A 20,535-nucleotide genomic window follows, 5' to 3' on the forward strand; every position below is an offset into this window, starting at 1 on the left:
AGCAGACTGCACTATCTGGTAATCCTTGGTTGTCCATAGCATTTAAGAATGAGGAGCTGAGAAATAGATTGGAAATGCTGTGAGCACTGACAGATCTAGTCAGCCTTGAGCTTCACAGTAAGGTGTTAAACCTGGGACTCTCACTGTTTCAGTGAGAGGGAACTTCCAGTGTCCTGTCTCAGAAGGAAGCTTGTATGGGGTTGGGTGTGTGGGGGGGGGGGGGGGGTACTTATATTCAAGCCTGGCTGCGGATATTTTGGGAGCCAAGAACACGACTGAGCAGCTCGTTGTTTTAGTACGTGCCCTCTAACTTAATCTTGTTTTCAGTGTGGTACTTCACCATCAGCCTTAGCTCCCAACTACTGTCTTCTCTGATCCAGCCAGTTCAGAAAGCTAAAGTGGTTCTTTGAGAATGGGGCTTCTCGCATCTTAAACAGATGTTTTAACTGGTAGTCCTGTTTGGAGCCTTATTCCTCACTGTCGTCCTTTCTTGACCGTTTGCAGGGTCTGCAGGGTGAATCTGCTTGCCTCTCTTGGCAACTCCTTCCATACGTTCTTAGGTTTCAGTTTATTTTATTCTGTGAGTTACCTGCTTTCCATTTCCCATCACATTTGTTGTTGTCTTCCTTTGGCTGTTTCCCTGAATGTTCCTTTGTTCTTACTGTCTTAAACTGTTTTTATTCATTTATTGTCATTTTAGTGGGATCTAGAGGGGAGAGAGAAATGAGTTTTGAATTTCTGTGTTTAACAAGTGTATCAATAAAATGTTTATAGTACGATTTTCCTTCATGTCCCAGAACACTTGGTAATCACTTCGTCTACCATGAAACAGTAGAATTCACAGAATTTGTATTTGTTTTTTTTCTATATAAAAGTAGACGATTTTTTCTTAGATCTAAATTCTAAGGTTGTGTACTATTTGTTTTTAATATAATAAACTTTAAAATACTGTGTAATTCTTTCCCTCAAGTACAGCAAAGGATGACAAGTTAAAAGACACTAACTTGCACTTTCAAACCTAAGTTTTAGGCATTAAGGAATCAGCCAAAAGCAGTGAGATTTTTAAAAATTTATTACTATCATTTTTAAACTTTGACATATATTCTGTTAAGCTCTGTAAAGGGTGGATCTTTATTTACTGTTAATAAAGCACTTGCCACCACATGTGGCATACATAGTAGGTGCTCATGAAATATTTGTTGAGTGAGTGCATATGTGAAATTTACTCATGTATTTAAAATATCAGAGGTGTTAGCTTTATTAGATGCAAATGAGTTTAAGTTTTATTTCTACTCCTAAAATTGGTTTTAATTAATTAAAATGTTTATGAGTAAAGACATTTATAAGTAGAATGTAAGATTATAGTCACTTACTGATTGCAGGGCAGCTAAGATCATAATTTTCTGTTGGGAATTATCATTGTTCCTGAAGCCACGACATAGAGGGAGTAATAATTTTTCTCTGTTTTTCAGGGGGAGCTCTCATCCCCTGATATTAGTAATAAAACAGTTTTATACTTTTTCTGTTTTATAGATTTTATTTTTAAGTGATCGCTACACCCATTGTGGTTTCAACTTAACGACCCTGAGATCTAGTAGAACGCTGGCCCAGCCCCACTGGGCTAGATCTAGTCAAATGCTGGCCCAGTACCATGCTGCCTCTGCCTGCCTTAGATGTTTTCTTTCTTTCCTTGCTCACTAGTAGCTCCAGTCACCTGGGCTTTCTTGGTGGTCCATGAACAAACACCGTCTTGTTCTTGCTGAGGACTTCAGACTTGCCCTTTTAAATCTGGAATAAACTTTACCTAGACTTTTGTGTGGCCCTGTGTAAATTAACTGATTCCCCTCCTAACCCTAGATAACTCTGTGTTCTCTGCTTTTTTTTTCTTTTTCAAATACTCTTGCCATTATTTGGAATAATCTTGTTTGTTTATTGTTGACTTGCATATTGTAGGCTTCCTCTCATATTTTCAGTTTCATGCACAAGGGAATAAACTTTTGTTTTATCACTTTATTCTTAGCATTTTGAATAGTTGCAGGCACATAACAGTATTTGGCACTTAGTGGGAATTTTGTAATTATATTTTGAATGGGCAGGTAAATTGAACAAGGTGTTTTCACATGTCATTCCATTTTTAAATATTTGAGACTTTAATTTTACTAAATGTACATACTTTTATTTAAAATAGAAAATACTGTATGCTAAAGAATTTATAGCGCTCATAATCATTCTCTCCAGTTTTGTAAACCAGTAAAATGAGGCCCAGAGAAGTGCCCAGAGTCCTACAAGCTATTATTTATTATAGGCCAAGCTGCTATAAAAGACCCATACAGTGGTTCCCCAAATTAGCTAATTTCTCTCTCCTGTAATCCTACAGTGGTAGAGAGTAGTCCAGAGTGGATAAGCTGCCTTTGCCAGTGATTTTCCAGGATCCCAGGTTTCTTCTGTCTTGGTGTTGTAGTATGCTCTTGTCTGCATGGTCAGAATTAGGAAATTTTCTAATTTTTTAAAATAAGGAATTTTCTAATTTTCTTTAACCTCTCATTTTCTTTAAAACACTATGTGGTTTTGCTGAGGGACAGGGGTACCTGGAGACCCTTTCTTTTTTTTACTAAAAGGAGAAAAGGGGGCATGGCCAGTTGCAGGGATAGTCTCTGTTATAGCTAGTAATTGTTAGAACTTTTACTCAGGCCTGTTTACTCCTTAGTGCATTGCTCTTTCCTTCCTACTTCATCTGTACATAATAATAGACATTTTCTTCAGGAAGTTCAAGAATAAAAATGTTACTGCACCTTTCATTGTCAGATAAAATGTTGGTTAATCCATAATGACATAGGTTCTAGAGTAGTAACAGAATGATAACAACTAATGTCTTCAAATTTAGTTTGCTTGTGTCTTGTTTGATGTGGGACCGGATAGGCCTACATCTCCTTTTTAGGAGGCAAGAATCCTCCTCCCCCATTTTGAGTGCCATTATATAGCCTGTTATATATGTTGCCATTTGCAACAACATGGGTAGAGCTGGGAAGTATAATGCTAAGTGAAATAAGTCAGTTTGAGAAAGACAAATACATTATGATTTCACTCATATGTGGGATTTAGGAAACAAAACAAATGAGCACATCAAAACAGAGGGAAAGAGAAAGCAAGAAACTCATAACTGTAGAGAACAAAATGGGAGAACAATAGGGAAGATGATCTGTCTCAGTAATGGTTTGGCAGGAACTTGCCAGCTTAGATCTTGGTTTTCATGCTGCCTAGGTGGGAGAAGTCCAGTCTGACATTTTTTGTCATTGTAGGTGGATTCATGGTTTTATAGCTAAGCTAAATATGAAATGAGGTCAGACAGATAATATTAGATCTATACAATGATATAGGAAGAGCTCTTTGCTGGGGGTAGGAGCGGGGGGGGGGGGGGTGTGTGTGTGGAGGGGTGGTAGGGTTCTTTGAAAGGCTTCGCAGCCCTTTAAAAAGAAACCCAAGGAAGAGAGAGCTGGTGCTTTTTTCTTTCTTTCTTTCTTTCTTTCTCTCTCTCTCTCTCTCTCTCTCTCTTTCTTTCTTTTTTTGCTGTAATGTATGAGAATATATCTAGAGCTGCTATAGTCTGTCTCTCCCTTGTCCCAACTTTTTATTTTGAAAAAAAAAAATTTTATAATTTTTTTTGACATTTGTTTATTTTTGAGAGACAGAGAGAGATAGAGCACAAGCAGGGGAGGGGCAGAGAGTGAAGGAGACACAGAATCTGAAGCAGATTCCAGGCTCTGAGCTGTCAGCACAGAGCCTGACACAGGGCTCAAACTCACAAACCATGAGATCATGACCTGAGCCGAAGTCAGACACTTGATCGACTGAGCCACCTAGGCCACCTCTATTCTGAAAATTTTTAAGCCCGCAAAGAAGTTGAAAAATACTACTATAACTATTATTTAATCATATTCACCAATTACAAGCATGTTGGCACGTTTGCTTTATCTCTTCTCTCATACTTACACCTGCATTCTTGTCCCCAAATCTTTTGAAAACATGTTGGAAGCAGCATATGCTTTACCCTTAAATAACTTAGCATTAATCTCTTAAGAAGACTTTCTCTTAATAACATTATCATACCCAAGAAATTTAACATAAATGCTCTCTGTTACATAGTCCATATTTAAACCTCCGCAAGTGGCTCAAAAACTGTCCTTAAAAATTTTTTTTTTTTTTTTAAGTCCAGGATCCAGTCAAAGCATCCTGTTAATTTTGAAGAGTCAAAGCTTGTTTTCTAACATACCATACTTTCTGGATTTTGCTGTTTCCTCGTATAAAATCCAGGTTAAACATTCTTGGCAGAACATCAAATCATGTAAATTTGTCCCATTATTGACGATTGTTAATTTGATCACTTGATCATGTAGCGGTTGCCATATCTCTCAAAAAAACAAAGCAAAAACTTTTTTTTTTGTAATTAATTAAGTATTCATTGATGGTCCTTGCCTGAGGTAGGTAGTATTTACATTGGTGCCTCAGAATTTCCTAATACCCATCTCTCTCCCTTTTTTAGTACCATTGTGGACTTACAGGTTCTTTTGTTATTCTGCGTATTAATCTGTTAATGTCCCCTAATCTGTTAGTGCCACTGTTCCTTTTGATGCTTAAATGGTCCTAAATTTGGTCTGTAAGAGAGACCTATTAAGTCCCTCCTGTGTCCCCCATTGCATGCCCAAGTTAGTCTTTGATCACTCCCTATTTTTCTGACACAAGATGTTTCAAGAGTGTAACTTTTCTGCCTCAGACTTAGAATCAATATTTTTCCAAGAAGTTTTGGGTTCTTTTAATAGGGAATGGTATTTAGAAGCCATTTTAAGTGCTAAGTGTTTTCTTTATTACTGGAATGTCATTTTTTTCTAGACAGCTAGGAAATTAAAAGGATTTTGCAGTTTTTAATTTTTGAGTTTGTACAGGATGAACTATAATACCTTGTTTTTTCAAAAGGGACTTACAAAATATATCAGTCAATTGTAGTTTGTAAAACTTACTGTGTTGTAATTCAGACAGCTAAAAAAGTTTTAAAAAATTATCTTCCATACGAATTAGAAATTTGAACATATACAGTATCGTGGATATTTGATATTAAGGAAGTACTGTTTGCCTTTTTTCCCCCAGGTATGATCGTGTTTGGTTATATTAAAAATGGTGCCTTTATCTTTTAGAGATACCTTTGAAATATGGATGAAATAATTAGGTATCTGGAATATGCACAAAATAATACGGGATGGCTTTATGGATAAAACAAGAGTGACCCTGAGTTTTCTACCTACTGTTGCAGATGACTAAAATAGTTTGTGATGGAATTAGGAAAATACTAATTTCTACATATCTGCCAATTTAGATTGAATACCGGAGAGTTCTTTTTTACCTCCCCCAGCCTATATTTGTATCTTTTTCCTCTTACAGTGAGAACCTCAGTTCCCAAATCTGTAGCTATCTTTTGTCAGAATATGAAGATGATAAGAATTTGGATCTTTGATGAAATAAACCAGTGGATTAACCCTGCATTTAATTGCTCTATACTGGGATTTCTTGTGAGGGATAACAAATAATTTTTTTATTGTGATAAAATATACATTAGACTTACTGTTTTTTAATCATTTTCAGTGTACAGTTTATTGGCATTAAGTATGTGCACATTGTGCAACCATCACCTTCGTCCATCTCCAGAACTTTTTTTAAGATTCTATTGTCAAGTAATCCCTACACCCAACATGGGGCTCGAATTTAGAACTGCGAGATCAAGAGTTGCATGCTTCTCCAACTGAGCCAGCCAGGTGCCTGAGAATTTTTTTTATCTTACCAAACTGAAACTTCATTCCCATTAAACAGTAACTTCCATTCTCCCGTTTCCCAATTCCTGGCAACTCCCATTCTACTTCGGTCTCTGTGAATTTGATTGCTCTAGGTACCTCATAAAAGTGCAATTATACAGTGTTTGTCTTCAATATACCAATGTTTGACTGGTTTATTTCACATAGCATAATGTCCTTGCCTTAATCTGTTCCGTCTGCCATAACAAACTACCATAGACTGGGTCGCTTAAACAATTTATTTCTCACAGTTGTGGAAAGTCCAAAATCAGGGTGCCAGCTGATTCTGTATCTGATCAGGGCTGGCTTTCTTGGTTCACAGATGGCTGTCCTCTCACTGTGTCCTCATATGGCAGAAGGGGTGAGAGAGCTTTTTGGGATGTTTTATGTAATGACACTAATCCCATTCATGAGGGCTCTACCCTTATGACCTAATCACCTCCCAAAGGCCCCACATCCTCATATCACTGAGGATTAGGATTTCAACATGAATTTTGGGCTTATTTCATCAAAGATCCAGATTGTTTTCACCTTCATATTCTGATAAAAGATAGCTACAGATTAGGGAACTAGGGTTCTCACTGCAGGAGAAAAAAGATACAAATATAGAATGGAGGAGGTAAAAAAACTCAGCATTCAGTCCATAACAGCGCTCAGAGCTTATCCATGTTAGAGACTGTGTCAGTTTCCTTCCTCCATTGTATTTAATACCACTTTGTTTATCCAATCATCTGTTGATACATATTTGGATTGTTCCCACTTTTTGGCTATCATGAATAATGCTGCTATTCAACATTGGTGTTCCAATATCTATTCAAGTCCCTTAGAGTATTTGGGTCTGTAGCCAGAAGTGCAATTGCTGAATCATAAGCTAATTCTGTGTTTAACTTTTTGAGAAGCACCATACTGTTCCACAGTGGCTGTTCTGTTTTACATTTTCACCAGCAGTGTACATGGGTTTTAATTTCTCCACATTCTCCCCAACACTATTTTTGGTTTTTGGTTTTTGGTTTTGATAATAGCCATTCTAACAGATATGAAGTGGTGTCTCGATGTGGTTTTGATTTATATTTTCCTGATGACTGGCTATGTTGCACATCTTTTTATGTGTTTTTGTCTGTTTGTATATCTCCTTTAAGAGAAATGTTTTTCCAATTCCCTTGCCTATTTTTAATTTTTTTTTTTTAATTGATGAGTTTCAGGAGTTCTATGTATATTCTGGATATAATTCCTTGTCAGGTATATGATTTGCACATATTTTCTCTCATTCCATGGGTTGCCTTTTCACTTTTGTGTCCTTTGATGCACGAAAAGTTTTTATTTTGACGATGTTCAATTTATCCTTTTTTCAGCATCATAGTCAAGAAATCATTGCCAAATCCAATGTCCTGAGGCCTTTTTCCCTGTTTTCTTAAAATTTTATGTCTAATGTTTAGGTCTTTGATCCATTTTAAGTTAATTTTTGTAAATGGTGTAAGATAAGAGGTCAACCTTCATTCTTTTGCACATGGATATCTAGTTTTCCTAGCACCAGGTGTCGAAAAGACGTTGTCAATAAGCATTTGACCTTATGTGGGGGCCCATGTGACCATAGGCAGAATAGAATAGTGATTATCTCTGGATGCTGTTTCATTGGTCTGTGTGTCTGCGTTTATGTCAGCATCACACTGTTTTGATTATGGTAGCTTTGTAGTGTTTTTTGAAATAAGGAAGAGTGAAACCTCCAACTCCCCCCTCCCCCTGCCCAAGATTGTTTTGGCTATTCAGGTCCCTTCAGATTCCAATGTTAGGATTGATTTTCCTATTTCTGCAATAAATGGACCTAGACATTGATAGGGATTGCATTAAATCTGTGGATCACTTTGGGTAGTATTGATATCTTGACAGTAGTAAATCTTCTAGTTCGTGAACAAGGGATGTCTTTCCATTTTTTTTTAAATTTTCTTTTAGCAATGTTTTATAATTTTCAGTATATGTCTTTCACCTTATTGAGTAAATTTATTCATAAATGTTTTATTCTTTTTGATGCTATCATAAAGTGATTTGTTTACATGATTTCCTTTTGGGGTTGTTCATTGTTAGTGTTTAGAAGCACAGTTGAGTTGTGTGTGTTGATTTTGTGTTCTGCAACTTTGCTGAGATTATAAGGAATTGTATTCCTTAAGTAGAGTGCTAAGATGTTTGAAAATCCCTTTTCTTTGACTAAGAACGTATCACCTAGAAATCTGATGAGAGCTCAGATACAGGGTTTACCCCTCAGACACTCTGCCCTACCTGTCTGTACAGGTTGGCTGCTTGTGTAGGTTAGGTCTCGTGCAGTAGTATGTTATTTGTGCTTAATGTCATTGTGTTAAGTCCCTTCTTAATTCTGTTTCTTGCATATTCATCAGCACAGGACAAGAAACCTGAAGTCTGATTATCCTGGAGAGTGTACACCCTATACCAGTGTGTCATCGGATGAGAAAATTTGTTGCCATCTGATTTAGTTTTTGTTGGTTCTCCTAACCTGTTTATTAGGATTCTAAGAAAATAGGGCAAATAAATTATTTCCAGGGGAATGTGGATGGGGTAAAGGAGTAACGTGGTAGGGAAACTTTTTACATTGTTAAATAAAAAATGGATATTTTGGTTTGTGAGTTAGAATGCTGTTGGTGTTCTGACTTAAGGTTTGTGTTTGATTAATGTTAGGTTCTTTTCGCAGTGCAAGGTATCTACTGCTGGCATGTAGTTGTAGGGGCTTCTTTACAACCATGTGTGATGTGGTGGTTTGTGCTGCTGAGCAGCTGTGTGTCTGATTCCTTTTAAGATTATATGGGTATATTGTTAAAGTGTTTCTGTGCTAGGCTTGGTGACATTGCATTTTTTGGAAATCATCAAAATTTAGTTAAATTACCATAGTAGGATGTTTCCTGGGGATTGATGATGTAGATTAAAACATCTTTGTTTTATCCAACAATAGAACTGAATTACATGGGTAGGAAAACCAACAGGCATTTCCTGTCCTGTTTATCAAAACAGAGTCTTTTAAAGAATGTGTAAAGTGCTTTACTTAAACAAATCCGCTGTGTTGACTTCCGGTGGAAGATGATGATCTAAGTCCATGTGTTAAAACAGACAAACACACACCGAAATGACCAACAAGATAATGGGAGAGTTCAGTCTCCTTGGAAACCCTGGAAGCATGCCATAACTAAACTAAAAAGAATTTTGGCAGGAAAAGGTACAAATGAGAAAGAAATATAGTGAGGGAAGTTCTTTCTGGTTAGCTTGGTGTTCATTTATGTGGTTGAGAAGCCATCCTGGGGTATGAGGAAAGACCTATTTTGAGCTAGAATTTAAGGGTGGTCCATAGGGTAGTTGATTGGTATGAGATTTTGTACTTTGAAGCAAGGATTGAAAACTAAGTGACTCAATGCTTCTCACCAAGGAGAATATCTGTAAAGAGGGGCTAGCTCCACATGGTTGTAGGAGAGAGACTAGCCGTGAAGCATAGAGTTGAAAACTTCCTGCTCTGAAGCTACCTTATTTGGCCTGCAGGGCTGTGACTTGACCACTTACTGCTGAATCTATATGGTGACCAAGGAAGTGTGGCGGGCGGCCTCTAAGATTGCCCCCAATGATCCTTGCCTCCTGGTATTCATGTCTTTTATCTAATCCCCTGACCTTGAGTGTGGCTGGACTTGGTGGTTTCTCCAAGTATGACAAAAGTGAATGGATTAACTTGATGGCAAAACTTTTGAGGTTAGGTTACAAAAAGGCTTTGGCTTTCATGTGGGGCTGTCCTCTTTCATTTGCTCTGAGGGAAATAATCTACCATTTTGTAAGCTTCTCTGTGGAGCTTATGAGGCAAGGAGATGGTGTTTCTGGCCAACAGTCAGTGAAGACCTGATGACTGCCAGCAGTCACGTGTTTGAACTTGAACTGCAAGCAGATCCTTCCACCATCAAGTTTGAAGATGATAGAGGCCCTGGCTGACACATTGACTGCAGACTTGTGAAAGATCCTGAGCTGGATGCCCCCAGCTAAGCCACACTCAGATTCCTGATCCACAGAAACAGAGGGAGTAGAGTACACGTTTGTTGTTTTAAGCTGCTAAATTTGGGGTAATTTGTTAGGCAGCAGTTGAGAAACTAATACAGGAAGTAACCATGTGAACACACACACCCCCACCCTAGAGGATTGAACTTGGTTCTAAATGTTTTCTGATTAACCTAAGACAATGCCCAAATGTTACATAAACATACACCTTTCTCTATAAAGATGAACATATGAAAAGGTGGACACATACAGGCTCAGTCTAAAAGAAGGTGACCAGTGTGAGCAGGTGATTTCCTGTGATAGGGACTTATTTCAAAAAACGAGAAAATGTTGCAATTTAAAAAACAACTAATTACTGTTCTCAAGGAGACTCCTGAACACTTGAACAACAGCAACAACAAAAAAAATCAGAGAGCAGGAAAGAGTTCTTAAGTGAAATTTGTGCTTCTTAACTGTTAACTTTTTGGAGTGGTAGCAGAGGGTTTTAGAAATAGTCCCACAGTTCAGAGGAGAAAATGAGATGAAAATTATATAGGCATAAGTATAAGAAACACAAAGAGTAGATCCAATGTATAATAAAGGTTCAGAGTGAGAGATCAGAGCAAACATATAAAAGATAAAGTCAGAGAAACAGTAAAAATTTTCCTAGAGAGAACAGGTCAAAAGGGCTCAGGGAATATATAGCTAACATTTATTGAACACTTATTATGTACCAAGTATTTTTCACATTGAAACTCATTTGAAATTCTCTACAACCCCCATGAGATAGGGTCTTTTAATATTCTTCTACAAATAATTAAAGTGCATACCAAGCAAAATAAATGAGATCCATACCTAGGAATAGCCTAATGGATTTCAAAGATTTCAAAACTTTAAGGTATAGAAATAAATAGTACAAGTATCCTGACAAGAAGCAAGTTACCTGCAAAGGAAGGTGTATCAGATGAGCATTTCATTTGTCTTCTGTATGCTAGCACTACGTGTGGCTGTTAAATCCGTTAGGTAAAATACAATAAATTCATTTCCTCAGTTTAAGTGCTCAATAGCTATGCGTGGCTAGTGGCTACCGTGTTGGACAGTGCAAAATAGAACATTTCTGTTACAGTAGAAAGTTTTGTTGGACAGCACGGTGCTAAAAGATAGTGGAGTGGCATTTAGAAAACCCTGAGGAGAAAGCTGTTACAACCTAAGAATCTTAAATTGCTAAAACTTCACATGGGCAGGATAACAGAATGGCAATTTTCAGGCTTGTAATGATTGAAAGTGTGTCACTCGAGTACTTTTCTTGAAAAAATTCTACTCTTAGTATATCCGGGCAGCTGGGAAGTCAGCAACTCAGAAGCATGATGAATCAGCTTCAGAGTCCTGTTTGTTTAACCCTCTGTTTCTCAGAATAACCCAAGATACACAAAAGGGAAAATCTCCGTTCATGGCAGATCTGAAGAGAATGTCCTTCATAAGCTAAATTTCAGAGTGTCAGAGCAATGATTACAGCCTCCTACAGCTCAACTCCAGAGCTAGCCACAGAAAACAGCTTTTATTTTAAGGACAATTAATCCACTGAAACCGCTTTTGTTGAACTCGCACAGAGAATCTTCATGCCACCAAATCCAAGCTTACTTCTCAGCCCTCACTTTACTTGATCTGGATACTTTTTGGACACAGTTCATCCTGCCTCCTTTTAGAAACACTTTGCCTGGCTTCCGCAAAAGCTCTTCCTACCTTACTGGTAGTTCCCTGTGCAGTGTCCTTTACTAGCTAGCTTAGTGCTAGGTGCGGGAGAGCTCAAGGCCCAGTCCTCAGGCCACACCTCTTATTTTCTGTAATCATTCACCAGGAAATCATATCTAGTCTTTAAATGCCTTCTGTTAGCCGATGATGCCTTAATTTATGTCTCTCCTTCCTTCCCTAAACTGCTCTCAAATCTATCTAGCTGCCCGTGTGACATTTCTACTGCATGTGTGGTTGAAATCCATACTAAAGTTATAAAAATGAAATTCTTGGCTCCTTTCTTAACCAGAACCTGCTATTTGCTGGTGTGTCTCTTGCCAGTAAATGACACTGCTTTTCCTCCATTGGGCTGGGTTCCTAGACCTTGGAATCATCCTTTGATAACCTCCATCCATCCGTTAATTCTGGCAGTGCTCTCTTCAGAATGTGTTCTGAATCTGTCCATCTTTGTGGCCACCACCTTAGCTCAGACCATCATCATCTTTGCTTATGCTACTGCAGTAATTTAGGAACCATTCTCCTTCCCCACCCCCACCCCCCATTTTGTGCTGCAGTCGCACAACAGATAATCCCTTTAAAACAAGATAGAAATTCTGCAAGGACTTCTTCTCATTCTTAAAACAAAGCCACAGTCCTTCTACCATGGCCTACGAGGCTGTATGTATATCTGGCCTAGGCCAAATGCTCCGTCTCCTCTACCACCTTATTATGTAATTAGTCTTGTCAAATATAGCAACATTTCTACTTAGGCTGCCTGCTTGAAATACTTTCCTTTACAGGTTTGGATGACTAATTCCCTGTTTGGTCTCTGCCTAAGTTACCTCCTCAGAGAGGCTTTCTCTGACCACTCTACCTGAAATAATGCCCCACCCTCATTACTTTTATTCTCTTGTTGGTCTTTGTATTTTTCTATTTTTATTTCTGTTCTATTTATACTGCCCTGATACATTTTATATTTATTTGTTTATGTCTCCATCGCTAGCATGTATGTTCCATGAAGGCAGGGATATTTATTTACTCTTGTACCCCCAGCAGCTAGAAATGCTAGCTTGACCTAGAGTCCCTAGCATGTGGTAGGTGCTCACTCAAATATTGTGGAAGGAATGACCGTCCTAAAAATGAGCAAAACAACAAGTGCACAAGATTTATAAAAAACACCAGTTTCCAGAATTAGAGGAATAAATCTTTAGTTCAAGTAAATGGAGAAAAACCTTTAATGTAGAACTTTATTTTTCAATGAGATTCATGAAAGAAATTGCATCTTTGAGAATGGAATCATGTGAAAATCTCAAATCATTGGAAAAGCATGATTACAATTATTTTAAAAAGTTTAGTAGAGACCATGAATTGCAGTGCAAATATAATTTGCACTGGTCAGGAGTATCACTTTGAACAAACTAACCTGCCTCAGCTGAGAGAAAAAGGATGAAAAAGGGAAAAGATGGGGAAAAAGAATTTTCTGGACTAAATGTCTTTTTTTTTGTAGTAGTATGTGATGTATTCCTTTTGGTTGAGAATTTTGGTGAAATCATTCATGACCAATGGAAGTTAACTTCTTTCTTTAAACCTGCCATTTACACGCTATTAAAGAATACTTGATATAAGGCAAACATCAGTCTATTAATGTTCCTAAGTACATTCAACCACCATGAGAACCTGGACATTATTCTTCTTGCTTTCATCTTTAGCTCTCCACACCTTATCAGTGATCAAGCCTTGAGAAGCCTTGCATCGTATACTTCATCAATGTATTTTAAAATCTGTACACTTCTGTCCCCTCTTTGTGTCTCCATGGTTTAGTTAATGGAACAGGTGATATTAGTAAAACCAACTTTATAGGTTTGTTGTGAGGGTTAAATACCTAACATACAATAAGTGCGTTTTAGATGTTTGCTACTTATGATAATACTGTTACTGCACTGTCCTGGCTCAGATCACTGTCATTGCTTACCCCGATTTCTGGAGTGACTCCAGATTGGTCTCCAGACTTCCCTCTGCTTACCCTTCTCCCAGTTCCCACTTCTCTTCACTTCAGTCCGAGTAATCTAAAGGCACGTCTAATTGGATTACTCGTATTTAAAACGGCACAGTGAGCTCCCTTTAATCGTTGGGGTAAATAAAGTCTGTAAAATTTTCTGTAACATACCTTAATGATCTCTAACTTCTTTCTGTAAATAGGCTTCCCCTTTGTACCGGGTTTGTAGGTGAGCAGGAGGAATCCTGTCAAAACAAAGTGGAGTTGGGTGTGACTCTGCCAAGACAGATGGACAGTGAAGGGCTTTCTGGTTCTTCTAGCATGGCCATAATAATCCTAGTTTGTAAATATTTTAGGCAGATACTAATAACCAGGTGCCCATTCTAGTTAAAAAATACCTTAAGGCATGCATACATAGATGCACAAGCTTTGTGCAGTACTGCTCTGTATAATCTCCATGGAAACTATTTGGATTATATTTTGATAAGGCAACTTTAATGAGGTGATTTGCTTTGTGGTTTGAATTATGAGCCACTTAAAAGTTAGTGAACATCTAATAAAGATGGTCACTTTAGGTTTAGAATGGTCAGTTTCAAGTTCTTCATTCTAACATTATATATAACATAAATACACCAAGGCTTGTTTGTTACGATCACACCTGTAGAGTAAATGTATTAGCAACTGTTTATCTTTCTGTTCTTTGTTGCAGGAGGGTATGGTTCCATTCCATTTTATCCAAACATGATATCAGATTATCCAGGAACAAGTTAAAAAGAAGGGAGACTGGTTCCAGAACACATCTCTGGAAATTACCCTATGGACCCTGACTCTCATGGCAACATTACAATGTAGGTTCTGTATGAGCATCAATAGCCAGTGGTCTTTTTTGAGCCTATCACATAACATGTTCCTGTTCACTGAGTCAGAGGTTGAAAAAGGGTGTTTAAAAAGGCTGTTAGCACTTACTTTATTGTTGAAAATCATAATGTAATCAAAGTGATATTTTAGTCCAGAGACCTAGGAGTACAGAATCTTAACCTGCAGCCTGAGGCTTCTTGAGTGTACAGACGGTCGCTGACTTAATGATGGTTTGACCTACGATTTTTCAGCTTTATGATGGTACGAAGGCAATATGCATTCCTAGAAACTGAACGTTGAATTTTGATCTTTTCCTGGGCTAGCAATAGATGGTAGGGTATTTGCTCCCAGTTGGCCATGTGATCACAAGGGTAAACAGCGAATATGCTTAACAGTGATTCCGTATCTATCATATAATCATTTTGTTTTTCACTTTCAGTATAGTTATTCAATAACTTAATGAGCTATTTAACACATTATCAAAACAGACTTTGAATTAGATAATTTTCCCAATTATAGGCTAATGTAAATGGTCTGAGCACATTTAAGGTAAGCTAGGCTGAGCTACGATGTTTGGTAAGTTAGGTGCATTTACGTGCACTTCAGCTTATGATGGGTTTATTGGGCTGTAACCCCGTCTTAGGTCGAGAGTATCTGTATATGCAAAGAAGCAGCAAAGCAGGGCAGTTATGACACTTTACTACTTTGGGCTTCAGCCTCAGTCTCCAGGGAGCTTTGCTGGACCATTTGGAGAACTTTACCTAAGCTAGATTGGCCTCAATAGCCTAGAAACAGGTAAGGTTACAATGCTTGCTTCTGCTTTGTGCAGCAAAGCCCAAAGCCCAGCCAACATCTCCTGCCTATCACGTGCCTGATTCAAGGTTCATTTCTTTACATGTATTGCTTGTTTAGCCCTCAAAGCTACTCTGTGAGATAGGTATTTAAAGATGAGGAAACTGAATCTTTAAGAGCCTTAGTTACTTCCTCAGGGTCTTAACAGGCAGGTGAAGTGAAGAAATGTCCAGTCTGACTTCTCATCATTTCCTGCACAGGTTTCTTATAGATACGGCCCCAAGAATGTATTACAGGTATGCTAAGACAGTGATCCCTCAGTTCCTGTGGGGTGCATGCTGAGCTGGATGGGGGGTGCTTCGCTGACTAGAGTTCCTGAGCAGACATGAACAGCCTAATCTTATCTTTACACTAGCGTGCCTTACAAACAGTGTATTCTGTGTGTGCCCTGACATGAGAAAGATCGACACACTGGCCTGCTCCACTGAAAGTAACAAGTCAGCAAGGGGGAACATTAGGCGCCAGTTCTTATAGCCATCCTCCTTTCAGCCTCTCAGGTTACGGTAATAACCCCCAGTCAGTGCCAAGTAGGCAAGAAAACTTCAGGATGGTCTGGAAGGGAGAGAGGAAGAAATGGTTGGGGCCCACTTCCCCAAGAGCAGGTGAGTAGGTCAAGCCTTACTTACTTCATAGGAGCAAGAGATTCCTAAAAGGATGGCACATACTTCACTTGCTTTTTAGGCCGAAATAAAATGTTCTTAAATCTTGAACAGAGCACTTTAGTGGAAGGGGTGGACCTGACCTTTCAGAAAAGGTAACAAAAACTTTGAGCTCCCTCTAGAGGTCAACAGTGATAAAGGAGCATCATAATGGGAAGTAACCTAAAGCTAGTCTACCCCTTCAGCAAGAAACTAGCATTTTATAGATGTATTATCCAGGAAAATACTTTCTTACATTGGGGAGTAGTTAGTTGCCTTTGAGAAGAAATTTGGGTTAATCATATTTTAATAGCTATGTGGGGTCATTCCTAAAATTCAGTGTTTGCTGTGTTATGGTATATTGAACTAATAAAGGAGAAAAGATCATGATAATAGATTGTGTCCAGACATAATAGCATGCTTTTAATTTACTTTTTTTTTTTTTTTTTTTTGAGAGAGGGTACGTGTGCAGGGATGGGGGTAGGCACAGAGACAGAGGGAGAGAGAGAATCTTAAGCAGGCTCTATATCCAGGGCAGAGCCCAGTGCACGGCTGGATCTCACAACTGTGAGATCATGACCTGAGCCAAAATCAAGAGTTGGATGCTTAACCAACGGAGCCACGCAGGTACCCTCAAATTAGCATGCTTGGAGCTCTGAGTGTTGAAGCAGATCAGATCAAAATGAGAATTAATTTCTGTGCTATTGTGTGCCAGAACATTTTGACTTTAGCAGAGATAAAGGTGATGAGTATACCCACTGTGTTCTCATCCCTACCTCTCCAACATCTGAAAAGAAAAGAACAGTGAATACCAGGAGATTAATATTCTGAGGTTCAAGTTGCCAGGCATATGTTAAAACTTCTAAGAAAGCTAACATACAATTTAAGTTTTAGAACCTCAGTTGATCAAATGAGAAATCTGTTTCAGCACAGATATCTTCCTCTGGATCAGATACTTCATGGATAAGAATTAGTTATGGTGCTGACCTTTACTGTGTTTACTCCTTTTGTTCCCAGTATTGTTTATTCTTCTCTTCAGAACTCACCGAGAAAGTTCAGTTCTTAAACTTTAGTGTGTAACTATAGAATGAAGAAGTTAAAAGTCATGTTTAATTTGTGGTAATATTCAGAATATATGAAAGTTACATTTTTTTAAAGTTCCTGAAGTGCTTAAAAAAAAAACCCAGAAGGATGGGAACATCCCACAAAGGGACCCAGGAGCCAACCTGAATGCTCTCAATGGCCAAATCTGGAATAATTTGAACAATACAGTAAACTTCATAGTATGATTATAACCCAAAATATGAAATAAATAAATATGAGTTCATACTGATAACTAAATAAAGAAGTGGGAGAGAAAAGACAAATTTCCCCTAGAGAAGAATTCTGAATATGTAGATATTCCTCCTCAAGGCAGTAGTGCTTAATATCTCCATCCCTTAAATGTAGGCTGCGCTTAATAACTTCCTACCAGAGTACCTTACTGGGGGACGGGTACTTTATAGTGGAGAAACCTGGCAGACAGCATCATGGCCAGATAATCTAGGTTATCATCAATAAGTCCATATTGATAAGATGTAACTTCGCATGATGTAGTGAGAATGACATTTCGTCTCTGTGATCTTCCTGTCAATAAGCCATAATGGCAGTGTGGCCAGGAGAAAAACAATATCAAATTTAGGGACATGCTGTAAAGCACCTGGCCATTACTCTTCAAAACTGTCAAGGTCACCACCGAAGAGAAAGTGTCACAGACCGGAGGAAGCTAGAGACAAGATGACTAAATACAATATGGAATCCTACATGGGATCCTGGAACTGAAAAAAAGGTACTAGGGAAAGATGACTGAAATCTGAATAAAGTGTGGAGTTCAGTTAATATTCCAGTGTTGGTTCTTCATTTGTGACAGGTAAACCATAGCAATGTAAGGTGAAGGTGTATGGGAACTCTCCATACCGTCTTTGCAACTCTTAATGTAAATCTAAAATTAGGCTAAAATTAATTTGTGGAAAATAAAGATCCAGCTCAGTTAATTCTTATGCTGTGTAGCTTTTGTTCAGTGATGTTTGAAAACTCCCCAGGTGTTTTGAAAAATGGAGAACTTCTCTGCTATGTGTATATGTATCATCACTTGCAGTTAAGTAGTTTGTGACTTTTATGTATAAAAGTGAGAAAGACCCTATCTCATAGAAGTGTAGTGAGTAGTTTCCAACGATACGAGCATATCCAGCACCATAGTTTCCTGCTGTAGCAGCGGCGGGAGTTGAGCAGAGCAGAATCATGCTTCATTGCTTCAGTCCCATTCTGTTTTCACATTGATTGGCTTATAACTTACAGAAAGTAACTTTCATTAAGTCACTATTGTTGTGAATTCCAGGTTACAAAGAAATAAATCTGAGATCAATTTTTGTCAGAGTGAGGTCCCTGACAGAGATCCATGGTCATGGGTGGAGTTAATGCAGTTTTTGCAGACGTGTTGTCTTACAGGTCTTTAATTTTCCATATTTGAAGTTTCCTGATAAAAGCACGTTATTTTTCTCCAGCCATCATTCTGTTTTCTTCCTCCCCTAAATGTATGAAGTGTCTGAATACGTGTTATATGCTCTGTGAAAGATAAATTCTCTGAAGAGAGAAATCATCTTTCAGTGTTTCTTGGCAAATGAAATTTCATTGCCAGTTTTGAAGTTCACAATTAACTTATGGTCGAATTATTTTTTTTAAGTTTATTTATTTATTTTGAGTGAATGAGTGAGTGAGAGGAGGTGCAGGGGAGGAGCAGAGAGAGACAACCCCAAGCAGGCTCCAGGCTGTCAGTGCAGAACCTGATGTGGGGCTCGCTCTCACAAACCTTGAGATCATAACCTGAGCCAAAAATCAAGAGTTGGACACTTAACTGACTGAGCCACTCGGGTGCCCCACTCGAGGTCGAATTATTAATAGCAGAGCTGAGACTACATCTCCAGGTGTCTTACTGTTTTTACCTAGTAGTTAATGAAGGGCCAAGGGAAAGTGTGAAAAGGGAGGAGGATTTAAAGAAAAATTAGAGCAAAATGTGAAAAGATATTGGCAAAATAAGAACATCTGATGTTTCCCTTGTATTCTTATTCTTCTATTCTTTAATGGTCTAGACATCAGTGAGCATCTTTATACTTTTTTTTTTTTTTTTTTTTTAATGTTTGGATTATTGGGGCGCCTGGGTGGCTCAAGTCGGTTCAGTGTCTGACTTCAGCTCAGGTCATGATCTCACATCACAGTCCATGAGTTTGAGCCCTGTGTCGGGCTCTGTGCTGACAGCTCAGAGCCTGGAACTTGCTTTGGATTCTGTGTCTCCCTCTTTCTCTGCCCCTCCCCAGCTCGCTCTCTCTTCCTCTCTCTCTCTCAGAAGTAAATAGACATTTAAAACATTTAAAGTAAAATAAAATTTTTGGATTATTACAGTAGGATGATTTCTGGAACTGACATGAAGTTCCAAGAGAATGAATGCTTTGTGGCTGTTGGTATAAATTATGAAATAGTTTTCCAAAATAACAAGATATACTTCTGTACAGTGCAGGTAGAGCAATTTATATTTTTCCTCTAGATTAAGAGATAGAAAATGGTGTGTTATTTAAAAATTAATTTGAGGGGCACCTGGGTGTCTCAGTTGGTTAAGCATCAGACTTTGGCTCAAGTCATGATCTAGTGGTTTGTGGGTTCAAGCCCCACATCGGGCTCTGTGCTGACAGCTCAGAGCCTGGAGCCTGCTTCAGATTCTGTCTCCCCATCTCTCTCTGCCCCTCCCCTGCTCATATTCATTCATATTCATATTTTCTCTCCCTCTCTCTCAAAAATAAATAAAAAAATTAATTTGAGTGGATATTTTATTATATTTTACGAGTATTGCTCTTCTGTGAATGGTCTTCCCCATGTTGTATGAGCTGTTTTTGGAAATACAGGTATTTTTCTTAGCCACTTGTCTTTAGTTATTGTGTAAAAGTCACATTTTTCTTTCATTATCTATATATATATGCTTCTTCTGATGTATTTATACCCCTCTAGAGATCTAATATACATTTTTCCCCCCGATGGACTACATACAGAAGGGGTAAAGGATTGGGGAGAGGAAAGGTGATATTTATTTATCAGGCATTGTCATCTTTTTTTTTTTTTTTAATTTTAGTCATTCAACGTTTATTTATTTTTGAGACAGAGAGAGACAGAGCATGAACGGGGGAGGGGCAGAGAGAGAGGGAGACACAGAATCAGAAGCAGGCTCCAAGCTCCGAGCCATCAGCCCAGAGCCCGACGCGGGGCTCGAACTCAGGGACCGCGAGATCGTGACCTGAGCTGAAGTCGGATGCCCAACCGACTGAGCCACCCAGGCGCCCCTAATTTTAGTCATTCAAATAGTGTGTAGTGATAACTCATGACTTAGAGATTCATCTGTTGTCAGGGTTTTCATGTTACTCTTACGGTAATGGTTATAGGCATGTTAACCTGGTCTCCCTCCCTGTCTTGAGCTTTGGAAACAAATTCCATAATGCTCTGATTGTTTTCATTTATGTTGTGTACAAATCAGATCAAACATGCTTTATATCTTTTTTTTTTTTTTATCTCCATGATA

The 20,535-nt window shown here is 38.3% G+C and overlaps 1 protein-coding gene across 5 annotated transcripts in view; it reads left to right on the forward strand.

Annotated features, from left to right (window-relative positions):
• Positions 1–20,535, forward strand: part of PPP2R2A (protein phosphatase 2 regulatory subunit Balpha) — an 84,804-nt gene that overhangs the window by 21,204 nt on the left and 43,065 nt on the right. Inside the window, exon 2 of one of the 5 annotated variants that reach the window (XM_060653219.3) lies at positions 14,294–14,432. The exons of the other annotated variants lie outside the window; for them this stretch is intronic. Coding sequence (XP_060509202.1) covers positions 14,417–14,432 — 16 coding nt within the window. The 5' untranslated portion in view covers positions 14,294–14,416. The remainder of the gene's footprint in view (positions 1–14,293; positions 14,433–20,535) is intronic. 5 annotated transcript variants of the gene reach the window in all.

This window comes from Panthera onca, chromosome B1 (genome assembly GCF_046562875.1).
Source record: "Panthera onca isolate mPanOnc1 chromosome B1, mPanOnc1 haplotype 2, whole genome shotgun sequence".
In the NCBI taxonomy this organism is placed as follows: Eukaryota; Metazoa; Chordata; class Mammalia; order Carnivora; family Felidae; genus Panthera; species Panthera onca.